Here is a 17,733-nt window from a genome sequence, read left to right on the forward strand (position 1 = left end):
GGAATAGACGGGGATGGTTATCAAGTCGCTCATCTGTGGGGCTGAGGAGGGTCTCAGAGTGTCTGAGTAATAATGATCGCTGCTAGGGTGATCATTTACTCTTTTCTTGTTGCCCCTACGTCCAAAAGACATTATCCTAATATCCTATCGATTGGCCTGATTAGGGGCTCAGATAATGACAATCTCATGCCTAGGATCTAGGCATAAAGCAACTATGCTTATGGCCCGAAAACTTTGTACTTTGGCACAGTGCTCCAGAGCACAGACTAACTAATGTTCTCAGATTCAACAGACATCGCTATCTGCGGATATGAGGATATGGGGATGGCTTGTAGCCCTGCGCCTCTCAATTGCGGGGTGCATCTGCCACCTCATACTGTCCGAGCGATATCGTCTTGCCGTCTAATAACCTTCCGAGGTGTCTGATGTCCCAGTAAACAGCTGACAATGCAGCTATCATGAGACAAGGCAAACAAAGCCCCTCAGCTTGATAACACAGCTGACGAATAGATGTGATGTTCCTACCGCCCAAGGCCACCAGAGCTATGCTCTCCTCCCTATATCCTCAAGCCACAGCGGGAACCAGGGAGCGGGCCCTTAGAAGCCGAATTTCACACAGACCTTCCCCACACTTTGACTGTCATGCTCACGCAGATGATCACAACATGCATCTTGCGCCGGAAGATCCGTGAGGAAAGACAGCGTCTATCTCCCACGCGATGTATGCACATAGAATCAAACTTCGCCTTCACTCACATGACACTTATAAGAGCAAGTCCAGTTCCGACATTCCGGCCTCACAATGTGCTCAGGCTCCGAGGAAATAGTATTTCAAAGTCAATTCTTCGCTTTCTAGCAGCCACCCCCTCACCGCTACCCATGATAACCCATAGGAATGATAGAATGCTGCCTACAACGTCCGCCACCAGAGAGGCGAGATCTAACCAGGCTTCTCTTTACCCGCTCTTTCCTCCCTCTCGAGATGGGGTCATCATCCACCATCCTATGTGGCGGCAGGGCTATACTAAAACTCGACTGAAACTTTTTCTTCTCAGCCGGCCTGGTCTTGCTCAGGGACTGGTGCTCGGACTTGTATTGCGTTGTCACTGGAAGGTACCTCTATCTTTGCGAATGGACCGTGCGCGTTGTGCTTCATGGCGTTGAGGGACGTGTCCTGCATCTTTGCCGCCACTGTGTGGGCGAATAGGTGAGCTTGGTTGGGGCGATGGCGAAGAATACGACAGATCCCTATAGCCGGGTTTAGAACACGCTGTGCAAACTTGAAGTACCGGTATCGGGTGATTTGAATTTGACTCCGTTGACCGCTTGGTCTTTGACATAGGGACAAATGGCATGTAGATTTATTCTGGTTGTCTGGGTTTCTTCGACACAATGCCTTTGTCCGTCATATACCCTGCCGGACTTCCTTTCATGAGGGTCTCGCGATCGAGTGACCATACTTTGGAAATTGGATGGCCAAGACCAGTTCTCAACGGATCTTAGTCCATTCTACTCACAGCAAGATGTGCTTGCTGATATTCTTTGGTCTACTCTAGCGATTTTACCTAGGCTACATATCCAATTTGAAGTTGAAGGGAATCTCTCAAGAAAATGCATGTTTAGATATATTCTACTGAACCCTCTCCGAGCTCATTTCCGCCTAAGGCCTCCAACCTTCCAAAGAAGGCACCTGATGGAAAACATCTACCTTTTTCCATTTTCTATCATCTTCCATCTCCCCACATCGCTATGTCCAAGCATTTTCATCAAGTTTCATCGTGTAGAAACCTGGTGTCAAGAGCCACTCTGTAACAGCGCCAGGCAAAACTCTCTCAGGGCAGTTTTTGTTCAAGCACGAAGCTGACAAAATTGAAGTTTCAGTGTTGAAAGTGGAAGTGGAAGTGAAGGTGAAGCTGTAAGCGGGAGATCACCGGTCCATTGGTGGAGCCAACTTTTGCCCACAATTACGATCCTTGGTCTTCACCTCTTGTTTGCATTCCGGGGAACTACAAAAACTTGCTCATGTCTCAAGTGCAAAGTTCCGGATTGGCCGACCTCGAAAAAGAGCTAGTATGCTCCGTATGTCCTCCATTCCCCTTACATTTCTGCTTCTAACACCGCTCTTTGCCCCAGATTTGTACCGAGCTCCTTTACCAACCCCTCACTCTCCTTGACTGCCTCCACACTTTCTGTGGCTCATGTGTGAAAGAATGGTTCTCCGCGCAAGGGTCGCGTCGCCCCCGTGCCTCCCCTCGATTCACCTGCCCATCCTGTCGTGCTGAAGTGCGTGACACCCGCCCAAATGCCACCGTGACGACCCTGCTGGACATGGTCTTGACCGCCCACCCAGATCGAGCCAGAGCGACAGACGAAAAGGTAGAAATTGCTACTAGATACACACATGGCGAGTCCGTATTTCCAGCACCTCCTTCGGGCGGGGAAAGTGCGGAGGATGATGGCGAAGATGACAGACGCCTTCTAGAGGATGTGCGCGAACTCAGTATACGTGAAAGCCGGTCGCAAGCTAGGCGTGAGACCCGAAGGATGGGACAATCCTCGCGGACGCGTGAGAGAAGCAGCCATACCGAGAGGCCTGCGGATGACGGTCGGTCAAGGCGTCGGAGGGATGATGATACAACGCGGCAACAACGCTCACTACGGCCCGATGATCCGGAGCGCTCGCGACGGATTGAACATCAATCTAGTCTGCGGTCATTATTGAGTTTGTCATCTGATGCGGAGACTATGGAGGAAGAGATCTTGCGACAAATTCTCGAGGATGGATTACTAGACAACATCAACCTCGATAATCTGGGGCCAAGGCAAGAAGAGGAACTCAGTGAACGCATCGCGGATGCTTACCGCCGGAGGCATATGCAAAGATCGCAGTCTCGCCAACGACAAGAACAAGGACGAGAACCGCGACAAGAGGCTGACGGATCTGCGCGAACACATGCGAGGTCCGAGCCTGCTCATAGGACTACGGAACCAACAGCGGCTACCCGAGAACTCAATGTTAGACGACCGCCAGTTTCTAGACCGCATCTGTTCGATTCGGCCCCCACACGACCGAGCATAGGCCATCAAAGACGCAACTCGGAGCAAGTGGGTGGACGCCGAAGGACCTCGCCCGTCCGAACGAATCCGGGGTCTGCGTCAGATGAAGCCATAAGACCTGCTATCCGATCCTCAAGTGATATGACTGCGGATCGCCGCGTTTCACAGGCGGGGCGCTTACGATCAGAATCCTCATCCGCCAGGCCGCGACGTGCCACAGAGTCAGAACAAAATCTCTCTAGTACGTTAGTGGCCGGAGGACGAGAAAGAAGCTCCTCTAGACAGACCAGAAGTCAATCAGCCACCAACTCTCCCACTTCTGGCGGTGTCACCTCACCTGCATCCCGCCATCAAAACCAAACAGACCACACCCTTCCGTCATTATCCTCACCTCTGGTTCCAATTCGGTCCGAGAGACGAACAAGGCCATCTTCATCAAGATCAAATGTTCCTGCATCTCCCACTGTGCAGTTTCCAGAGCCCTCTATCTCCTGTGACCGTTGCGGAAAGGAAAATATCCAATATCATCTACACAAGAGATGCCTTAGTTGCAAGGAAGGGAACTTCCACCTGTGTCTACAATGCTACCGCTTGGGACGTGGCTGTCTTCGATGGATCGGATTTGGCGCATCCGCAAATACGACATTTCAAAGAATCATATCGTCGTCTAGTCGACGCCCTGTACAAGTCAATGACTCAGGCCATATCCTATTGTGGTTCAAATATCAGAAGCCCCCCGAGACTGCCCATCAATCTATGAGCGGAGAAAGACAAATGACAAGCGACAACCCAGTACGTCGCCTACAAAGCGGCCTCTTCTGTGACACATGTCAATCATCGGCAAACGATTGTTTTTGGAAATGCAACCAGTGCAATGAGGGAGACTGGGGCTTCTGTAACTCCTGCGTCAACCAAGGACGATGCTGCACCCACACCCTTTTACCCATCCGACGGATTACCCATAGCCCACCTCCATCAGCAGCGTCCACCACACCGCCGCCAGGTGAATCAAATACCCCCCTACGACCCTCTGAAATTGAGAGTTTCAAGATTCTCTCGTTCTCAACAAACTGCGATATCTGCACATATCCAATCCCAGCCTCAAATACCCGTTACCACTGCCTAGAATGTAATGGCGGTGACTACGACGTCTGTACAAACTGTTACCTCAAACTTGTGGCAACGGGCAAAATCAATAAAGAGAATGGACACAACGGCTGGCGCCGCTGCCTCGCCGGCCACCGTATGATAGTAGTCGGTTTCGAAGACCACGAAGAAGGTCAGCGCCGCGTCATTGTCCGTGACCTTGTGGGTGGCCGCGCCTTGAGAGACGAGCACGTGGCACAATCACAATCACAAACTTCCTCCCCAGCAGCTGGTGGCCCCGTTGCATCCCCGGAGTTCGGAACCGGTGACTGGAGCTGGAGGGACGGCCCTGAGCGCCGTAAAAAAGCATCCCGTCTGCGCGCCGGACCTGCCCTTACAAATGATACCAGCAGAATTTCTGTCTCTGCTTCTGACCTTCCAAATCCACCGAATTCCAGTGCGGCCGCGACGCCGATTCAGAATGTTCCGCCCTTCCGCCGTTTCCCGCCTGACGGTGGTGTCGGACTCGTCGTCCATGCTCTGTGGTCTTGGTACCCAGAAGAAGAAGTCTCGGACGAGCTTGTTTTCCCGCGCGGTGCACATATCACCGAGGCGGAGAATATCAACGACGATTGGTTCTGGGGATGTTATGCTGGTCGTACGGGACTATTTCCTGGTTCACATGTTGAATTCGTCAGGGAGGTCCTTAGGTAAAGATGCCTTGCCTTTTTCTTAATTTGCTTTTGAATACTATGATACGCACGACATGCATCGTATACCCGTTTGTTTTTCTTCTCCCAGTTTTTTTGTTGCGTTTGTCCATTGCATAGTTACGATGCTTATGATGGCCGGAGTTATGAATTCGAATGCTGCATCTGCATTTCTCATTGCTTACATAGTACATTGTTAGATACGATGGGTGATAGATAAATCTATTGCGTCCATGATATAAAGAGTATTCGAACGAATCTAAACACCCTGATGAATCCCTGCATTAATGACTATTTGTTTACATACCGAACACATAAACCGATAATCACACCAACGATCGCGCCGACCAGTATGCCTATACAGAAATGCACGGCATAATACTTCACCACCCGTGCCTTGGAACCATTCCTCCACTCATCCAAGAAGCTTTTGTTGGTGTTCAGAGTGCGCTTTGGGGGCTGTCCCGCCAATTTCTCAATATCATAATCGGTACTGTCTGAAGGAGACGTGTGTGCGTGGGTCTCTTGCTTCATGGACTCCATCTTGTGTGGTACAAGCGCGTTCGACCAGTCGCTCAATGTGCTTTGGAGCTCGTTACCACACTGTCATTTCAAAACTTTCAAAATTGAACGGACCTCTAGTAGCCCAGACTCACATATGCTTTATTTTCTTGTTTCGTCTTCGGTCGTTTGAATGACAATGGCTTTCTACCCGCGTTGTGAGAAAGGATATTGGATAGGGCCGCTTCGATGGATTTCTTTGAAGTCCTTGTAACCTTCAAGATGAATCAAGAAGGGGAAAACAAAAAGAAACTAAAACACAGAATTGCTAGCTAGACTTTATAAATTGGATCAACCGCAACCGGATTAGTCGTTACAATGGGGCAGAGAATTGCCCGACCGCTCCAAAACATAGACGATCTTTATGGAGTAAGAGAATGTTAGATTGATACATCGGGCTCGTGGGTCTCGACAGGGGATCTTACATTGGCATCAATATGCGTAGGGACCAGCCTTGATTCCTTATGACTGACAACCATGTGTAAAATTGACGGCCAAATTACTCAGACACTAAGGCAACCTAGGTGTAAATATCTCCGAGTATTTTGTCAATACTCATTATTGACTCGAGAAACTAATGGCGTACAGCTTTTTCTTTTGACGATCTTTGGGGCCATACGAGCTGTGGGTCGGGGGCCGTAAGAGTATTGTACCAAATGGAGTAATTCATATATATAGGGGTTTTCAGCTCGTTGATCGCTCCTGATTCTCTATGTATGACTCTGGATTTATTCTAGAGAGAATGTTGGATTCCTATATCCAGATATTCGAGAGAAGGGAAGCACATATACAGAACAAGGAGTGTATAGCCCGAGTACCTTTCTGTTGAGGGCAGGGCTGAACGGTCACCTGAATTGGTTAGCTCAAGCCCCGTGAGACAAAGCCCCGCGAGCGAACCTCCTTCACATCAGCATATATCGAGGCATTGTTGTGCAGTCCGCCAGTTCAATCTCCACATTGTATGCTGCCTTTCCAATATCTGCATATAATCCCATCTTCATATCATTACTATCTAAGCCCTCTTGATGACACGAAGTTATTCACTCAGCCGACAACCAGCCATCTACCGGAAATCCGTCAGAGTGCTCTAAGAGAACATAAACTGGGCAATCATGAGCTGGTTAAAGCAGATCTTTGGCAAATTATCAAAGATATCGGAAAAGAAAAAGCAGCAGAAGGCGAAAAAGCGCCGGAGCAGAGAACATGCTCGACGAGTTCGAGAACGGGAAGAACAATTAAGGCGTCGACCGGGAGAAAAGGCGCCCTTTTTCTTTGGTTCGCCTTTTAAAACATATGAAGTGAACTATCGCGGACCTGCAGCATGAGGTTGAAGGGTTTGCTCTTATTGAGCTGCTATCACAGAGTGCTCCGTACACTGTTCGAATGATTCGTTTGTTTGTTTCCTTCATTGGCATCTTCAAGAATCGACACGAAAATTTGGGACTTTCCACCCGCAATATCCCGCTTTAAATAGCAGGTTTCACGCTATCCGATGATGCTGACCTCGCTAAATATTACGTCCGAGGAAATTACACCGAACTCAGTCTTATTGAGTGTCACGTCGACGCCGCGAGCTCTTGGCGTTTAACCTTTTGAAGATGCCTGAGATCTGTTAAGGCTATCCAGCCGAGTTCAGACCTCCTTTTCTGCGTATTAATTTGTGATTGAATATAAATACATTCCATCTTGTCTTCTCTCCTTGCCCAGGAGTTCCAGGTGTTCTAACATATACACAGCACAGCATTGTGCTTCGGTTTAGAACAAATTATGTCATTTCTTATTCTATCTACTGAAGTACGTCTGAATTTGATTTTGATCTTCTGTCAGTGGTTCTTCGCACACCCTCACAGCTCGAGCCGATATCAGCTTCAAGGGAAATTACGATAGCTGTACAGATCTATCAAGACAGCGCAGAAGTGAAGGATGAGTTATATAGGCATCTATTCCTAAGACGCCAATATAATTCTTTTCCACGCCTGCCTCCCACTTCACGTTTCCTCCCTTAATTTTTTTCACGCTCTCATATCCCTTCCGGGTCGCTTCCTTCTTGACTACCTCTCACCTTATCTCATCAACACAAGAGAAGATCCAAACAGCGTGGATTGACATCCTACGGCAGTTACAGCAGATAATTCAGCGGATCATCTTCTCTCGATTAAGAACAGGTCTGAGGGGGCAGCCAGGAAGCTATTGCAAGTGTTACTGTCGCTATTATAGCTGAGGCCGCAACCTCAATGGACCAATTTCCGCTGGTCATGATGCGGACTTAGGCCCCTTAATTTGTTCCAGGATAGAATTTCTTTCTCTTCTCTTTCCATCTTCATCATATTTATATTCTGTTTACCTTGCGAATCGACCGCAATGTTCAACACATTCACTCGTTTCTGTCATGCTCCTTACAGCCATGGCAGCAAACTAGCGTCATGGTCTTTTCGAACTTCTGGGAAGGCTTATGGTCCTAATTTGCCGTGTTGATTGCGGGGGCATGTTGTATCAGAAGGTACGTCTAAAGGTCCTTTTAGGCCCACCCCCCTTATGAGAAACCTCCCAATTTCGGAGAGCTCAACTCCAAGCAATCAAAAGGCCGAGAGAGAGGTTTTTGAGAAGCAGCTCCGAGACATAGAGACACGATCGCGTGGTTCCTTGGAAGACCATCAGCAAATTCCACACAGACCCTTGCAATTGGGCTGAGGTTATCTTTCACGTTTGAATTGATAAAAAGCTTGCAGTCGATTAGATACAGCCAGATCCTCGCTCGGATCGGTCTGGGGAACTATAAGACCTTTGCAACAGGGAAAAAGACTCTCTCACCCTGTGAAATGATAGTACTGCCAGATAAACCGAGATGAAGAAATATCAGGCCAAAGTTGGAACCATGGTGAACTGGCCCGCAGATATGCCACCAAGGCTTTATCGATGGCCTTTCCCTATGCCGCCATATCCGCCAGCACTACTGGACACAAGTGAGTACATATACTTGATACGCAATTTTTGTCCATTTTCGCTATGGAATTGTAGCATTGTTCTCCGCTCTGACCAGACTTGAGCTCATAGCAGGCCAGAATGCAATCAAGTATGGGATTATTTCCCACAGATGGGAACAGGCCTACGAGCCCGGACACGGACCCGAGAATGGCATGGTTGGCTTTTGGTGTGATGCGCCAGAGCGCATCGATTTTAGAAATCCTAACGACAACGACGCCTCGGATTACGATGGCTCGGTATCCGAGAGCTCAGTTAATCTGGTCTTCATTTTGTTCTGAGAATACTACAACAATGATCTGCCACTAATGAAGTGTTGCATGTCAGAAACACAAGATTTCTCTTTGTGCCCTACTCCCTAGAGCTTACCACAATCTTTGCTTTGTTATTACAAAAGTCTCATCTACTTTCTGGCTTCCTGTCTTTCCCGGTGTTCTATCACTTGTCTTCGTCTCTTTCAAACCGAGGCTGTCATTTTGCCAGCACCAACCTGTCACATGGTTTCATCAACCATGTTGACATGCTATTTCAAGTATCCATTTCTAGTCAAGCTCTCTTCCGCACTATATATCCATTGTAGAGACAGGTAGCATCCATATATCTGATTATAAGAGCTAATCTAGCAGTAGTTTCAGCAATAGTTCTCAGTGTATGCTTGGCATCAATCCATTTTCATTTTCTGTATCCCTTAATTCTTCTACCTTAGGGGTGGTTTTTCCTCCCTGGCGGAAATTCAAACTAGTTAATTATAACGATGGTTTAACTTGACTGTTCATGGCTCCCATTAATAATTTCCTGTGGCCACAAAAGCCAATCTCGATATTTCGGGTCCAACACAGAGTATAGTTGTGTCATAAGGCGCGAGCTTAGACCTTCCATCCACCACATCCACTCGATCTGACGAATAGATGCGCACCAATGAGCAAAGATAACGAGTGCAATTGGGGCTTCCTGGCACAAGAGATTTAAATATTCATCTGAGACATCAAGCAGCCACCGGAAGACATCTGCGCTCTCGAGTCTCCGCATGATGCCGGGCCTGATGGCTAGACCCAACGTTCGGGCTAGTTCATCTAAAGCCTCTTGATAGGTCACTCGAAGTGACGGGTCAGCTGCACATTCCCTCCATATCATTTGTTGCAATTCCCAAACGTGTGGCTTGCCTTGCTCAAGCGCATGTGGCGAGCGATGGGCAGCAGCTAGATAAGATCCATTCGAGAAGATAGGCGCCAGTCTGCCAGTACGAAGGTCCTCACCACCGGTGCGGATAACAGTGGTTGTCCCTCGGAAAAGACGGGCCCACTCTGATAGATTGCCACGCTCAAAGAGGACCAAAAAATCGCCCTCTTCCGATGGCTTAGCACAGGAGAACATGCACGTTAGAGAAGAGAAAATGAAAAGCGCTGCACCATTGTCTCGCGCGAGAGGTGAGACGAGCGGGATTATCTCCCTCACGGCGGTGCTGTGATGTATCTGTGCGTGAGCAAGACATGTTGCGCGTCGAGATTCATCGCAGCGAGCTAGATGTAGCGCAGAAAGTGCTAGCAAGGTGTGTAATACCGGCGGCGTTTCAAATCCAATTCGAGGTGCTTCAGTGCACCAGACGGTTTGCACAGCGGTGCTTCGCGATAGTGTATAGCAGGTTGAGGTTGTCCAGTGGTGCAACAGTTCCAAGTCAAAAACAGCCAATGTGGAGGGGAAGGGTCCTAATGACGACAGACTTGGTAAAACTCGAACCTGCGAGATGCCAAGTGCTGGGGCACGGAGTATTCCAGCTCCAGCGCTATCTGGTCCAGATAGCGGCACAGGTGACTTTGCTAGATCCGCTTGTGGCGTGGAAAGCGTAGTTGAGGGACCGGCGAAGGAACAAACCACCCCGTGCTTCTCACAGTTACGACAACGTGGCTGGCTTTCGTCGCACTGATACAGAACTATAAGCTAGTGCTCGACAGAAAGTTTAGTGGATTCCCCACCTTGACCTTTCGCTTTTTGCATTGCAAGCATCCGGATCGCGATTTCCGGTGCGAACGACGGCCTGGAGGGAATCTGTCCATGTCAATCTCTAACAGGTACCATGCAACTATGGTGAACCCCGAGAGTCATTTAATATAAATTGTATCATTCAGAAGGAATCTAAGCGCCTAGTCCACGGAATTTGCGGAGGCGCAGTGGCATCTCGTTCAAGGGGCTGCGCTAGCCGTAATCGGCTAGCGTTATCAGATTTGGTGGAAACAGTGTGCATTCCTAGTTTGGACCTCAAGATCTTCGGAATGAAAAAACACATTCTAAGCTATATATGATCTGGCATAGATAAATTTGGACTCAAGCAACCCACTAAAGAGAGATATACATATTCGCCATGAAATCAATAATGTGAGGTTTTCCACTGCTGCAGGTCATCTAAAGAAAAATATAGCTCTCATACCATTTCAGCTACATGAATTATCCCGACTCTTACCTTTTATATTCAAGATCTGTAGCCAGATAAGGTGGCTAGAGACCTACTCCATTACCTGGCTAATTACCTCTGGTATTCGTTGCACCTTGCATACCATATTTTGTGCTGTAAGCCTCGATAAGGCGAACCACCGTCTACAACATGGAGGCCAAGCACGGCTCTCCACTTGACCTGCATGTATGACATCGGACGCACGGTACGCTATCCCAGGCTGAACTCTGAGAACTGACCGCTCTTCCTTGTCCAGTCTCTTTAAATAATGGAATGACCACCTGTACCCATAGCATTAATCCCATTACCGGCAACTATTTGCAAGATCTCCCAATAGTAAGCCCTTGGCATTCTTTGAATATCCCCATTGGTAGCACATACTGATCGACTCATAAATAGATGCCTCAAGGAACTGGAACCCTGACAAGCGACAAAGGACGAATCCTTGGCCAATTTGAAGTTGAAGGCGCTCAGTATATTTTCGTGGGAAACCTGACTGGCTTCGGGCAGTCTTTTTCCATTCCAAATGCCGACGTCACCTATGACTCAGCCGACCAGTTACACAAACAATCTGAAGATTTTGAAGCATTGCCCGTAGAGAAGGACCAGATTGAACTCAAGCTCAAGAATGGGATTTCGATCACGGGCGGGTTTGATATGCCCTTCAGCGATGGCGAGGTGAAGAAGGGAACCGTTGTTGGCGGTGGAGGAAAATGGCTGAAACTGTGATTGTGATGAGTTTTGACCTATTGAATATGTAAGAGGTCTAGTCTAATTAGAATGAATCGAAGTGTTGAACATCAAGTTTTGTGTATATACATGTACATGTAAGAAAGGCCGTTGGAACGTGAGGCAACTAAGTCTTTAAAATTAGAACGAAAGACCCATGGATACAGATGCCATGAACCTTGGATGTCCAAAGTAAATATTGGCAGACGTCAAGCCGCAAGGCTGTGAGCGCCCCCACCTGGCTGCGCCACACTCGGGGCAGCCGGGACATTATAAACAACACCCTTCAGCCCTGACATTTCTTGACTTACAATCAATTTATCATGTCTTATCACCCTAACCGTGAGTAGAATTGGAACATATATTGACATTTTGGACCTAGACATGAGCTAATTCAGTCAATAGAACCTCCGTACGGAGGATACCCACCCCAATACGGACAGGGAGGCCCTCCTTCGGGACCTCCGCCTCAGGGCTATCAGCAGCCTTACGGTGCCCCTCCCCCGCAGGGTCAATACCCCCCCTCAACAAGGTCACTACCCCCCGCCTCAACAAGGACATTACCCTCCACCCCAGCAAGGTTATCACGGTGGCCCACCTCCGCAGGGAGCTCCTTATGGCGCGCCATCTCCCCAACCCCACGGATACCATGCCCCGCCCGCGCAGCCTCCATACGGCCAGTCGCCGCATGGCTATGCCCCCCCAAGGTCAAGTGCCCGCAGGTGGTCCCGGATACCCACCTCAAGGCCAACCACCTGTTGGATACGGTGCACCCCCCGGCGCACCACCACCTGGCGCATTTCCACCCCAGGGTGTTCCGTCAAGACCGTCCCCCGGTTACATGCCTGGTGAATTAGCGCCAGGCGACTTCCGACCTCAAGCAGATGCGCTCCGCAAAGCGATGAAGGGCTTCGGCACGGATGAGAAGGCACTGATTGCAGTCCTCGCGCAACTCGACCCGCTCCAGATGGCCGCTGTCCGCGACACATATTCCAAGCATCTTGGTCGCGATCTCTTCAAAGATGTCAAATCCGAGACCAGCGGGTACTTCCGCGACGGCCTACTTGCCGTGCTCGACGGACCGCTCATGCATGATGTTGAGAACTTGCACGACGCAATTGATGGCGCTGGCACGAAGGAGTGGTTACTCAATGACATCCTGCTCGGCCGGTCCAATGCTGACATCAATGCTATACGGACCGCCTACGAAATGAGACATAAGCGGTCGCTCGCTGGAGATGTTGAAGGCGACCTCTCCTTCAAGACATCCACCCTTTTCACCACTATCCTTCGTGCTGCTCGCCATGAAGAATCTGCCCCTGTCAACCCACAAACCATTGAGGCGGATGTTCGCTGCCTGCAAGCGAAAGAGAACATCACAGAGGTGTGCGTTATCTTTGCTCAGGCGTCTAACGCTGAGCTCCGCGCTATCAGCCAGACTTTCGAGTCACGCTACAATATCCCCCTCGAGAAGCATATCGAGGATGAGTTCTCGGGTCACATGGAAGACGCACTTCTTTTGATGCTCCGCTCGGCTACGGATCCTGCAATGCGTGATGCTATCCTACTCGAGGATTGCATGAGCGGTATGGGTACTAAGGACGAACGCCTTGTTGTCCGTGTTGTCCGTGTCCACTGGGATCGTAACCACAAGGAGAGGGTTAAGCGCGCTTACGAACACAAGTACGGAAGGAACTTGATTGACCGGGTGCGTGGCGAGACTTCTAGTGATTACCAGCGGTTGATGGTTGCTCTTCTTGAGTAGAAGCCCTTTTCCTTTCTTTTTCCCTTCTCATTCTATTCCTGTACAAATTATGACCTTTGTACGAATCTCTTTTGTTCATGATAGGTTAAATTTACTTTGAGATACCATGATCTGAAATGAGGAATATGAGCTACGCAAGACAGATAGTGCTGAGTGCTGCCGTGAGAGAAGCCAAAGAGTCTGTTGTATGCTTTCAACACCATCAGAGCCTTGTAATTGCTGTATCAATTATACAAACCGTGTACGCTTCCTAGATATTTGCAAGTTTCAAACCTTTTGGCTATAAGTCAATAGTCCACTTTGTCCGCAACCTCTCTCCCCATGTTTGGAATAAAATCGGTATAGGGGCCATTGCCAAAGCAAGGAATGCCAACAAGCTATTTCCCCATCCAAGGCCAAGTTTATCGTACATCTGCAATCCACACAGAGGAAGAAGAGCTCCCAGCAAGCTCCGCAGAACAGTGCAAGCAGCCACAGCACTGGCAGCATGTGCAAGGAAAGCATCTACCAGATATGTCTGGACACACATCAATATGATGATCATTCCGAACCCAGTAACCGCATTCCCGATCTCAGGAATCATCCAATGGACCACTTTATCTGTAGACCATCCATAGATAAAGAGACCTGCCGGGATGGCTAATGACCCAGGTATAGTGAGATACATGGGAAGTCGGTCCTCGGGGGTAGGTGCCTCCTTGCGCTCAAGTTTGATTCTGATCTTGCGATCACTCAATGTCCCCACGTAGGCAAGACCAAGCAACATGCCCACTCCGCTTCCCAAGAATGAGAGGCCGCTGCCGCTGGCAGAGAAATTGTATTGACCTTCGAAGACAATAGTGAATGTTGTAAATAGAATGTAGAGGAAGCCGTAAAGAGCAGCAATGTAACTGGACATTAGGGCTACTATTGGTGATAGAACAAGCATTTTCGACGGTCGAATGAGACTCCGGAGGAACAGCTGTTTTGGAGGGATACCAGAGTCCAATCGAGATCTGTATGCAATATCTCCTGTCGACTTTCGTAGTTGTGCAGCTTTCCGCTCAAGGAGAATTGGCGCTTATGTCTCCGGCACGGCGAAAAAGAAGACGATCGATGCGGCTCCGCCCTAGAAAAGGAGTTAGAAATAAGACTCTTTTGATCTGGTCTTGTCTATCTTACAGCGATAGCAAGCACCCAAAACACCCATCGCCAATTTGTCGCCTCCACCAGGAACCCACCCACAACGGGACCGACGATCGGACCGAATAGGGGTCCTAAGGACCAGATAGCCATCGCCTGCCCTCGTTTTTCCCTCGGCACAAGATCTGCAATCGTGCCACTACCACATGTGATGGCAGCGACACCCGCAAACCCATCCAGAAATCGGAAAACCACCAAAGACGCCATATTCGGAGCTAGCGCACTGGCGATATTGAACACGACGAACAAGACATTGCAAACTTTGTAGACCCATGCGCGGCCGCTATACTCGCTGACGGGTGCGACAATCAGAGGACCGAAAGCAAATCCTAGGATGTAAACCGAGAAGACAAAAGAGGAGAGGACATTAGATGTTGAACCGAAGTCTTCGAGGACTTGTCTGATACCTGGCGCAAACATCGAAGAGGCGAGCGGACTAGTCTTGTCAGAATCTTGGCTGACACGCGAAAACATCAAAAAAAGGTACCCACGTCAAGAAAGTGATGAATGAAACCATCCCAATGATAGTCCACTTGCGTCCGGAGCTCCAGTTCATTGGATTTTTGGGGTCTTCACTGGCTGGCTCCTCCCAGAAGACATCATACTCGGATGCATTTGTGGCGTGCTCTTTGCTGGGCTTTTCATCTGTCAGTCCGACAGACTGTTCTTCAGGATCGGACGACTTTGAATCCATGTTGAGAGCACTGAGAGTATAAGCCTACCCTCATGGCTCTTTGGCGTGCGCCGATGGGCTTTTGAATGAAATCAAGTCCGTCCTATGCATGAGATGCATAAATTTCACGGGATTCTTCATATCCGTGCGCCTATCAAAAGGGATCCCGACTGATCATGCACATAAATGGGATCCCACCGCGTGTTTTGGTCCAGGGAAGGGGGTTCGTATTCGTACCTTTCGTAGCGCCCATTGGACGTTGCATGGACTGGAGGGATCTGAAGTTGATCGACATCGGGTTCGGGTTCGGGTTCGGATGTTCAACCCCTAAACGATCCCCATTGGCGCTAGGATGTTGAACCAATCAACAAAACTTCGTGCATGTTTGAAGTTGACACTTCTACAGGGATATCAACCGTCATGTCGATCAACATGAGAAACCTAGGTTCGGATGAGGACCTGCACATATAAGACAGATACCACACGTCGCATTGGACTGCCTTACTGAAGTGATTTTCTGCGAGGGAACAACGGAGCAAAATGGGGATTATCTTTAACGTACAGCATGCGCTAGTGACGGGAATCTTTACGGTACATTATGTGATGCCTTTGATGATTTCTTTTCTAACAAATCTAGGCGATATTATATCTTGCCTCTAAAGTGATTTACAATGTGTACTTCCACCCCTTGAGCCGGTTTCCGGGGCCGCTGGAACATAGAATATCACGACTGGCATATGTCTACCGGTCTATTCGCGGAACTCTTCCTTTCGACATGCTGAAAATGCATAAGCAGTATGGCGACATTGTCCGTATTGCGCCGGATGAACTGGCCTTCTCGCACCCCGATGCCTGGCAAGATATTATGGGCCACCAGAAAGGACAAGCTGAGTTCTCAAAGGCAACATGGTTCTACCGTCCAGTCGAGGACCAACCGCCACATGTGGTCAACGAAAGCAGGGAACAACATGGGCGTCTCCGCCGGCAAATGGCTCATGGTTTCTCTGAAAAGGCAATGCGAGAGCAGGAGCCAATGATCCGTGCCTATGTTGATATGCTGCTTGACCGATTACATGACTTTTGCAAGTCTCGTAAAACGGTCATTCTTTCCGATTGGTACAACTATACCACTTTCGACATTATTGGAGACCTGGCATTTGGTGAGCCGTTTGGTTGTCTTCAAGGATCAAACCTTGATGGATGGATCAAGGGAATTTTCGACGCTGGTCGACTTGGCATCATATTGCAAGCACTCTCGTTCTATCCACTCGTGAAGCGAACTCTATTATCAATGGTGCCTGCGTCAATGAAAGAGGCTCACGAGAAACACAAAAAGCTCACTGAAGAGAAGATGATACGACGGATGGAAAAGGAAGAGGGTCGACCCGATTTGATTGAGGGACTTTTGAGAAAAAGGGAGGAGCTGGTAAGTCCTCAACTGTTCTCGTCAAGAATCAGGATTGACCTTTTCAGAACCTGAGTATCGATGAACTCATTGCAAATGCTGAAATTCTCATCATCGGTGGTTCCGAAACCACAGCCTCATTATTAAGCGGAGCCACATACCTCATCCTAACGAACCCAGCTGCCTATAAGAAGTTGAAGGAGGAAGTGCGTACTGTCTTTCAAAGCCCGGAAGAGATCAACCTGATCTCTGTTAACAAGTTGCCCTACATGCTTGCATGTCTCGACGAGGCAATGCGCATGTATCCACCGATTGCGAACGGCCTACCCCGTATGTGTCCTGAGGGGGGTGCGAAAGTCTTGGGTGAATATGTTCCGGCAAACGTATGTCTCATGTAAATACGAAATCTCGATCCCTGCTAACGGTGTTTGTCAAGACTTACGTTTCGGTTCATCAATGGGCACTTTATCGGCGCGAAGAGTATTTCAAGGATCCTAACTCATACCACCCAGAGAGATTTCTGGGGGATCCGTCATTTGCTGACGATCGCCGAGAGGTATTACAACCATTCCATATTGGGCCCAGAAATTGTCTTGGAAGAAAGTGAGTATTGACCTAGATTACCAATGGAAGTAACAGAGAATACTGACGGGCTTGCTTTAGTCTTGCATATAGCGAGATGCGTCTCATTCTTGCCTTGATTATATTCAACTTTGATATCGAGATTGCCGACGAAGCCCGGGATTGGATCAATCAGAGGAACTACCTGATGTGGGAAAAGGGCCCATTGAAGGTTCATTTAACTAAGGCGTAAGCTTATTTATGAGGTCTACAGTATATCAATACATTTGATGACACCCATTCCTCTACACAATTTGAAATGCTAGGTCAAATTCTCGAGTCGAGTTTTTGATGCTTAATCATGAATCCCCGATGCGTAAATCCTCCATAGTCTACTTTTCTATGTTCATCGAATTATCACATCACTGGGAGGATAACTCAAAAAGACCCCCAAAGCCTGCTTAAAGGGGCCCATACAAAGGGTCGAGTCTTTAGATAGGAAAGTCTGAAGTGGCGCAGTGGCAGTAATCGACTACCGTAAATGTTATGTAGGCGCTTCCACGACGCCGAGGT

The 17,733-nt window shown here is 48.7% G+C and overlaps 8 protein-coding genes across 8 annotated transcripts; 5 read left to right on the top strand and 3 right to left on the bottom strand.

Annotated features, from left to right (window-relative positions):
- Nucleotides 1-2,022: 2,022 nt before the first annotated feature.
- Nucleotides 2,023-4,857, top strand: N7500_005865 (SH3 domain protein; the record flags this gene model as incomplete). The annotated part of the gene is made up of 2 exons (XM_056677009.1): nt 2,023-2,079; nt 2,134-4,857. 2 exons carry the CDS (start codon nt 2,023-2,025, stop codon nt 4,855-4,857), a joined length of 2,781 nt encoding a protein of 926 aa, XP_056532009.1.
- Nucleotides 4,858-5,112: 255 nt separating this feature from the next.
- On the bottom strand, nt 5,113-5,396 carry N7500_005866 (uncharacterized protein; the record flags this gene model as incomplete). Its single annotated transcript, XM_056677010.1, has 2 exons — nt 5,113-5,132; nt 5,186-5,396. 2 exons carry the CDS (start codon nt 5,394-5,396, stop codon nt 5,113-5,115), a joined length of 231 nt encoding a protein of 76 aa, XP_056532010.1.
- Nucleotides 5,397-8,289: 2,893 nt separating this feature from the next.
- Nucleotides 8,290-8,677, top strand: N7500_005867 (uncharacterized protein; the record flags this gene model as incomplete). Its single annotated transcript, XM_056677011.1, has 2 exons — nt 8,290-8,377; nt 8,433-8,677. 2 exons carry the CDS (start codon nt 8,290-8,292, stop codon nt 8,675-8,677), a joined length of 333 nt encoding a protein of 110 aa, XP_056532011.1.
- Nucleotides 8,678-9,155: 478 nt separating this feature from the next.
- On the bottom strand, nt 9,156-10,450 carry N7500_005868 (Zn(II)2Cys6 transcription factor domain-containing protein; the record flags this gene model as incomplete). The annotated part of the gene is made up of 2 exons (XM_056677012.1): nt 9,156-10,316; nt 10,370-10,450. 2 exons carry the CDS (start codon nt 10,448-10,450, stop codon nt 9,156-9,158), a joined length of 1,242 nt encoding a protein of 413 aa, XP_056532012.1.
- A 545-nt stretch (nt 10,451-10,995) lies between these two features.
- N7500_005869 (uncharacterized protein) lies at nt 10,996-11,574 on the top strand (the record flags this gene model as incomplete). The annotated part of the gene is made up of 2 exons (XM_056677013.1): nt 10,996-11,031; nt 11,245-11,574. 2 exons carry the CDS (start codon nt 10,996-10,998, stop codon nt 11,572-11,574), a joined length of 366 nt encoding a protein of 121 aa, XP_056532013.1.
- Nucleotides 11,575-12,190: 616 nt separating this feature from the next.
- N7500_005870 (annexin) lies at nt 12,191-13,339 on the top strand (the record flags this gene model as incomplete). The annotated part of the gene is made up of 1 exon (XM_056677014.1): nt 12,191-13,339. One exon carries the CDS (start codon nt 12,191-12,193, stop codon nt 13,337-13,339), a length of 1,149 nt encoding a protein of 382 aa, XP_056532014.1.
- A 280-nt stretch (nt 13,340-13,619) lies between these two features.
- On the bottom strand, nt 13,620-15,215 carry N7500_005871 (MFS transporter; the record flags this gene model as incomplete). The annotated part of the gene is made up of 3 exons (XM_056677015.1): nt 13,620-14,381; nt 14,501-14,957; nt 15,013-15,215. The coding sequence occupies 3 exons, from the start codon at nt 15,213-15,215 to the stop codon at nt 13,620-13,622; spliced, it is 1,422 nt and encodes a 473-aa protein (XP_056532015.1).
- Nucleotides 15,216-15,969: 754 nt separating this feature from the next.
- N7500_005872 (cytochrome P450) lies at nt 15,970-17,413 on the top strand (the record flags this gene model as incomplete). The annotated part of the gene is made up of 4 exons (XM_056677016.1): nt 15,970-16,620; nt 16,668-16,982; nt 17,036-17,202; nt 17,263-17,413. The coding sequence occupies 4 exons, from the start codon at nt 15,970-15,972 to the stop codon at nt 17,411-17,413; spliced, it is 1,284 nt and encodes a 427-aa protein (XP_056532016.1).
- Nucleotides 17,414-17,733: the final 320 nt, after the last annotated feature.

The sequence above is a fragment of the Penicillium coprophilum genome (genome assembly GCF_028826855.1).
Source record: "Penicillium coprophilum strain IBT 35676 chromosome Unknown utg000004l_segment0_segment0, whole genome shotgun sequence".
In the NCBI taxonomy this organism is placed as follows: Eukaryota; Fungi; Ascomycota; class Eurotiomycetes; order Eurotiales; family Aspergillaceae; genus Penicillium; species Penicillium coprophilum.